This window comes from Hemibagrus wyckioides, linkage group LG06 (assembly GCF_019097595.1).
Source record: "Hemibagrus wyckioides isolate EC202008001 linkage group LG06, SWU_Hwy_1.0, whole genome shotgun sequence".
NCBI classification, from domain to species: Eukaryota; Metazoa; Chordata; class Actinopteri; order Siluriformes; family Bagridae; genus Hemibagrus; species Hemibagrus wyckioides.
Window position 1 is genome coordinate 1450213 of NC_080715.1, and position 7879 is coordinate 1458091.

Genomic DNA, 7879 nt, shown 5'->3' on the forward strand with positions numbered 1-7879 from the left:
ACGATATGCACCTCACTCAGCTGTAACTTCTAATGTTTTCTCTTTTTTCTATGTCCAGTCTCAGTGTGGTTATTATACTAGCACGCTGGTTCTGCATGATTATTATAAAGGTTATACTTGATTGTTATAGACTTGTATTAATCAAAGCTAGCTATTCAATAGCTAAATAATTCTGATAGATAGATACTACTTTTAGGCAGAATATTGCTAAATTAAAGCTAAGTATATTACTTTTAGACCAATTCTAAGCTAGGTATATAATTTCTCTCCGACAGAAGGACGTTCATATGGTCAGTGTGATGTTGGATATACTGATAGTGTATCATGGAGTAAAGATTAGTTTGCGATTTCTAAAAACACACCAGGAATGTTCCGGAAGACCAAACTATTCCAGATTAAAGGATGTAAGGAGCGCTATAAGAGCAGAGCTGTGTTCATACACACACCAATCCACTTTCTACTGCTGCAGATACTGCTGGACTTCCTGTAGATCCTGAGTGACCCATGTCTCGTCCAATCAGAGGGAAGAATTGCGTTTGCATTCACTATACCTACCTTTTCCACTCTGTCTGAATCGTCCTTATGTTTCCGGATTTGTTTTTGTGTTTCAGACTTCTCGGCCACCGCAGATCCATTTATAATAGTAAATCAACAGAATTTATACATTATGTAGAAATAAGAAAAGCATCTGAGTACTGAAGAGAAGACAGAAATAATGTAAGAGTAATTTGACTCCTCACATCACCTGGTAAAGTAACATTTATATCATACAATTAATACTGTTTTTGTTTAATCAGTTTTTTTTGTGTTGGTAAATTTAGAATCGAAGCATCGTAAATGATCCACGGTGCCGGAAATAAGAGATGTTGGATCTTGATGCTAAAATTGGATTAAAATTGCTGCTCACTGTGCTCAGTGTTTTAGATCAACTTATTTTCTCAAGAATCCATGAAAGGAGAGTATTCTTTTAAACCTGAGCACAAGAATCAGAAGAGACTGAGTTTTATCACATCAGCACACACACATCTATACATACTGGAAGTTTGTGCATGGCCACACCCATTTACTTAAAGAAACACCCCCAAATCACCATATATGGTAAGCAACCTCCCTTTAAAAAGCCTAATATCCTGATTGTGGTACTGTGTGTTGTGGACAATTCAGAGCATGTGGACAAGAACCAAGAGGAGGAACTTCACTTATGATCCAGTAGAGATACTCCTGCATGATTTCATAAAACAAAACCAAACCCCCAAAACAAAACATTGGAATGTGGAGCTAACATGAATGTGGAGCTTCAGCTGTAGCTTTTCCCTGGAACACTAGGAATAAAGCAGGATAACACCATGGATGAGGCACTATTCCATTCCATCACGCATATTCCACTATTCTGTGTCTCACTCTCACACATACCTTGATGACTCCTGATCTGAACTCCACCCATGACCTCTGAGCTAACAGTCTTAAAGTGTGTCCTGAGCTGAACAGTGTCATGAGCATTAGTGCTAATCTGTACTTAACCAGAATGATCCTGCATAACTCACTCACAGGTTTGCTGTTTCATTGACTTTCTCTGATCTCAGAAGAGACAAATAAAAACATTTTTACATACTTTTACAAATAAAAACATTAAGCATGGACGTATCTAATTTACCCAAACACCAGTTATATTACATACCTCTTTCTCTTTCTCCAGTCTGTAGAGAAATGTGCTTCAGAAAAAGGAAGAAATTCTACATGGAGAATCTTAGCATGTTTATAGTGTGGCCTTGGTGGCTAACATGATGGATGTGATGTTCTTTGGGCAGTCAGAGGCTCAGTGGTGACGATTCAGACCCATTTATTAGATGGGTGACAGTTTGAATCTTCTTGTCTCCTCCTCAGGAGCTGTTCTGACTGTTCCTCTGTTCTGATCCCAGTTACCTAATGAGCTAGGACAGATGATGAAAAGAAACACACTCTACTCTACATCTATACTGTATGTTGAAAGGAATGCTGGATCAAGGCTTTTGTTCTTGTACAAACTTCAGAGAAATACACACACAGACAAGCAGCACTTGATAATGGTCATCGCCCCAAAAAACTACTAGAAGCACCTGAAGAAAGCCGCATAGCACAATTTTATTTTTACCAAACAGATTAATTTAATTAATACACAAATTAATGTCTCAATATACAAAGTGTACTTTGGTTAATTGTGTTATTTGGTAACAGAGTAACACACCTTGTGCTGTGCAAGTTTTGTTTCTGAAAGGAAATACGAGTTGTTTGTCCATTTTTTTTTTTTACATTAAACTAAATATACACATCTCATATTTCCCTTTTGCTTGTTAATTATTTAAAATTGTTTTTGGGTTTTAAATTACGATATACACAGATTTTTTCAACCTTCTGTGTGATTCCAAAACAAACTATTGGTCATTTATGATACACAGTCCTTAAACCCCAACTTACTTAAAGAGGAGACTGAGACTCTTTAAATAAATATAAATTCTATGTTTACACACCGTGGCGTCGGCCCTTAGCAGCTCAAAGAGAATTATTCTTATAAGGAGTTATACAGCTGAACAGACAAAATAAATATTTCCTCCATCATGACAATCTCGAATTTCAGCGGTCCAGACCAGTCTTGTTCTTCACCTCTCCTTCATTTTTCAGCTCCTGTAAAACCTCGGTGAAGAACTGTGGGTCCATGTTGATCCTCAGCATTTCAGAGCTGAGTTTATCAATGACATCCAAAGCCTGTGTCCAGAACACATCCTTATTGGTGTCAATAATGAAAGGCTGGAGCGGGTACGAGATCTCAGTGCCCAGGTAAGAGTAGGTCAGGTACAGGCAGGTGAGAAAGACACCATGGAGCTCACCTGGACTGCTGAGGTCCTCACTCACGGCGTCCCGGCACAGCAGGTAGACAAAGACGAGGATGGGTGGGGTTATGAAGCCCTCCTCCTGCCAGCCCTGCATCAAAAGTGTCCGGTCCACGTTCCTCAACCAGGCGATCACCTCGTTTGAGGTCAGATCAGAAATTTTAAGGCAACGACGGCGCAGGAATCGACCCAAACAGAGCAACAGTTCCCCAGTGGAGGCTTGGACAATGATACGGACTGGAGATGTGAGGAACTGGCGGCTTGGTTGGTTCTGCTGCACATCTTCCAGCTGTTTGGTTACTGGAAGTTTGGTTTCTTCCAGTTTTTCTTGTGGTTCCTCGATTTCTCCAGACTGTGGTGGACAATTTTGGGATGGTGTTTTTAAATCTTCATTGATATGGGTGGTTTGAAATGATAGAGGATGTGGGTTGACTTTCTTGGCACTTTTCTGCTTCACCATTTTGAAACCGAAAGCTGTCACAATCAACCTAGGTTTGCTCAGGCTTCTTTTCTTGTGTTCCTCCACTTCGTCCCGCAGCATTGGGGATACAGAGATCGTTGTGCCCATTATTCCTGCAGCATAGGACTTCAAAATGTTTATTCTGTGACAAGAAAGGAATCAGAAACTCAAAAGAGGAGGACAATACGGGACCACACACACCCTCCACAGCAATGCACACAAACTCCTCTGTCCACAGCACAGAATAATCCAATCAGGTCTGAAGATGACTGTTGAACACAGACCAATTGTAATCTGGCTTTTAGAGCTAAATTTAGTTCCTTTGAGGTCATGTGTCTTTACCTCAGTTGAGACATGTGATTTTAAAACCAGACCATCAACATATAGTCTACACATCATCAGTTTGGATGAAAATAAGACGAATGATTACATATAAATCATTCATTGAGATATTTAGAATCAGTTGTCAACATTGTAAACCTAGCTAACAGCAAGTAGTCAAATACAACTTTTCATGAAAAATGCTTTGTTTTTTGGTTATGTAACATGACATTAGCCCAGTCTTCTGATGGCACCAATACTTTTGCCATTAATTGTGAATTTGCAAAAGTAGGACCTGCCTAATATAACTGAATTGGACAGTGTTTCCCAGTTTTAATCTTAAAAAACACTTTTCAACACAGTAAACCATCCAGTAAGATCGAACTCAGAAGTATTGGCACCATCCATGAAAATGCAGTAATTTTTGAGAAAAGGTGATCACTTTCTCCAAAGGTTTGAACTGTAATGTGTGCGCTCAGGGCTTAATGTTTTTGTGGATGTGGAAAGGTTCTGATTTCATGCCCTGAGTTAATTAAGTTACTAACAGCATGCATTCTTTGGTTTCTTAGGATTAAGTGTCCTTAACATGCGCTCTCTCTTACATACACACAAGTTGAAGGGAGTCACCCTCTGTGCAATGATCACATGACCTCAATATAAAATTAAATAAATTAAATAAGCACAATAGAAAAAAAAGTACATGGTAAATGTATCTGAGATACAATGTATCTCAATGAAATGGGAATGGGAAATGTATCTGTATCTCAGGAGCTTAACATTCATTTGTGAGCAGTTACTTTAAAAACTACAACCTCAAATTTATGGCTAGGTGCTAGAATGTAGTCATCATTGAGGCAAGATGACAAATCATGCCTCTAGCAATAGCAACACCAATAGGAGAGCAGCAAGACATTAGCTGGTGGTAGCTTTACAGACAGCTCAGACTTCACTGCCCTTTTCCTGCCTCACCTCGACAGACACCATAGTTGGGTGTTAAAAAACAACCACCTCTTAGTAGGTATTGAAAGCCAGAGCACATGCTGTAGAGGGACTACAGCAGAGGTTTACATTAGGTACACGCCAAGATGGCGGCGCAGCATGATGCTGGTGGCCAGGAGAGGAGTAGACAGAAGTGCTATGCAAGAAAGAGGAAGCGCAGCAATAGGGTGGGTGTCCATGCTAGGCTAAAAACAAATCCTAGTCGGCCGGCACTCCCCTACATACCTCTAATAAATGTCTGCTCCCTGGATAATAAACTGGACCACATTGGACTCCAGCAAACTACACGGCATGAGTACAGAGACTGCTGCATTTTTGTTTTTACAGACACGTGGCTCAGTGACAGAGTTCCAGATGCCGCCATTCAGCTAGCTGAGCTAACCGTGTTTCGTGCCAACAGAAATGCAGCCCTGTGCAGTAAGACTCGCGGTGGCGGTGTGTACATCAACATGGAATGGTGTAAGGACTCTGTGCTTGTTTCTAGTTACTGTTCATCGCTGGTGATGTTTGTGACTGTTAGATGCAGACCATTTTATTTACCCCGGGAATTCACCACCATATTCATTGTCAGAGTGTACATTCCCCCAGCGCTAATGCTAAGGAGGCTCTGTGTGAACTCTACAGAGTTATTAGTGAGCTGCAGAATGCTTACCCCGATGGACTGTATTATCGTCAGAGATTTCAACAATGCAAATCTAAAGTCTCTTCTCCCTAAATTCCATCAGCATGTGGACTTTGCAACCAGAGGAGTGAACGCACTGGATCTTGTTTACACAAACATTCCCGGCACGTATCGTGTGAAGCCCCGCCCCACCTCAGGACTCAGACCACATCTCTGTTATGTTGATCCCAGCATACAGAGCACTCATCAGATGCTCTAAACCGGTTCAGAAACAGGTTAAGACCTGGCCAGCAGGTGCCATCTCTGCTCTTCAGGACTGTTTCAAGTTTCAGTGCACTGACTGGGACATGTTCATGAAGGCTGCAACCAACAGTGAAACCAATGACTTGGAGGAATAAATGTCATCAGTGACCAGCTACATTGGAAAGTACATCCATGACGTGATTGTCTCCAAGTCCATCACCACATGCTCCAATCAGAAGCTGTGGATGACCGCAAAGGTGCATGCATTGCTAAAATCCAGAGACTTGAAACTGTCTCGAGCCATCAGAGAGGCAAAGCGCACAAACTCCCAGAGAATTCACGGCCACTTCCAGAGCAGTGGTGACACTCGGCACATGTGACAAGGCATCCAGTTCATCACCAACTACAAGCAGCTCCACCTGCCTGTGACAGTGATGTCTCCCTTCCAGATGAGCTGAACAGCATCTACGCTCAATTTGAGGAAAGGAAAGACGTGACAGCAAGGAAGACCATCACTCCTTCAGAGGACCAGGTGCTCTGTCTCACCACAGCCGACGTGAGGAAAACTCTATGCAGAGTTAACCCACGGAAAGCTGCTGGACCAGACAATATTCCTGGCAGAGTGCTCAGGGAATGTTCAGAACAGCTAGCAGATGTCTTCACCAACATCAACATCTCCCTGAGCAGCACCATCATCCTAACATGCCTAAAGTCTACCACCATCATCCCTGTGCCAAAGAAGTCTCCAGTGTCCTGTCTGAATGACTACCATCCTGTTGATCCAGTCCAGCCTAAAGCTCTGCATTTAGCGCTACAATGCTTTACAGGTATAGGACAGGAACAGCTTTATAAACTTATCACCATGGCGAATTCAATGTGTTTGTTAGATCCAGTTCCAACTAGATTGATAAAAGTAGTTATACCTACAGCTGGAGAGCCTCTTCTAAACATTAATTCCTCATTATATTTAGGTCATGTCCCTAAACCTCTCAAGTTATTAAGCCTCTTCTTAAGAAACCTAAACTAGACCCTAATAAATTATAAAATTACAGATCGGTTTCAAACCTTCCATTCATATCTAAAATATTTGAAAAGGTGGTGTTTGCTAACTGTGCTCCTTCTTACAAGAAAACAATATCCTTGAAGAATTTCAGACAGGTTCCAGGCCCCATCATAGTACAGAAACTGTGCTAGTTATAATCACAAATGACTTGTTTTTAGCTTTGGACCAAGGCTGCATCTCAATATTAGTCTTACTTGATCTTAGTGCATTCGACATTATAGATCATAACATTCTCGTAAATCGCTTACAAAATCACACAGGTATGCAGGGACAGGCATTAAAATGGTTTAGATCCTACCTGTCTGATCCATACCATATGGTAGATCTAAATGGAGAACTGTCCAGTATAGTGCCAGTGAAATACGGGGTCCCACAAAGGTCAGTTTTAGGACCTCTGCTTTTCTCGGTATACATGCTTCCATTGGGTAACATCATTAGAAAGCATGGGATTAGTTTCCATTCTTATGCTGATGATACCCAGATATATATCTCATTAAAAGCAGACAAAATATCTAAATTGTCTAGATTAACTGAGTGTGTCAAAGATATTAAAGATTGGATGACCGATAATTTTGTATTACTAAATCCTGATAAGACAGAGATATTATTTATTGGTCCAAAAACCAGTACATAGAAGCTCTCGCAATTCAGCTTACATTTAGAAGGATGTACTGTTACTACTAGCTGGACAGTGAAAGACCTGGGCGTAATATTAGTATTAATATTCCATCTTAGAAATATTGCCAAGCTTAGGAACATTTTATCTGTAGCTGATGCAGAGAAGCTAGTGCATGTATTCATGACCTCCAGACTGGACTATTGTAATGCATTACTAGGTGGTGTTCCTATATCTTCAATAAACAAGCCACAGTTAGTTCAGGATGCAGCTGCCACAGTTCTTACCAGATCAAGAAATTATGATCATATAACCCCAATATTATCATCCCTGTACTGGCTACTTGTTAAGTTTAGAATTGACTATAAACTTACCACTTCAAATTCAAATTCAAATTTTATTTGTCACATACATACACAGTATGACATGCAGTGAAATGTTTTTTCACGACTGTCCAGTATGTAAACATATATAAAAGTATTGAGAAAGAGATCCATAAAAATAAAACTAGATTATCTTAAAAGTATAAAAATAGAAAATAGAAAATAAAGTAAAAAAATATAATATAGATAAATAAAAATAAAATAAAATATGTGTAAAAATATGAAAATATAGGTGTAAGAATATGAAAATATAGGTGCAAGTAGATAAATAATATATATATATATAAACAAAGTGGTATACACAC

General features: G+C 40.0%; 1 protein-coding gene across 1 annotated transcript; it reads right to left on the minus strand.

Moving 5' to 3' along the window:
- Positions 1-2475: 2475 nt before the first annotated feature.
- Positions 2476-3435, minus strand: cdk5r2b (cyclin dependent kinase 5, regulatory subunit 2b (p39)). The gene has a single exon (XM_058392872.1). The coding sequence runs from the start codon at positions 3433-3435 to the stop codon at positions 2611-2613; it is 825 nt and encodes a 274-aa protein (XP_058248855.1). The 3' UTR covers positions 2476-2610.
- Positions 3436-7879: the final 4444 nt, after the last annotated feature.

Excerpts from the sequence above, each read along its gene's own strand:
- cdk5r2b (XM_058392872.1), bottom strand. The coding sequence starts at position 3,435 with ATGGGCACAACGATCTCTGTATCCCCAATGCTGCGGGACGAAGTGGAG.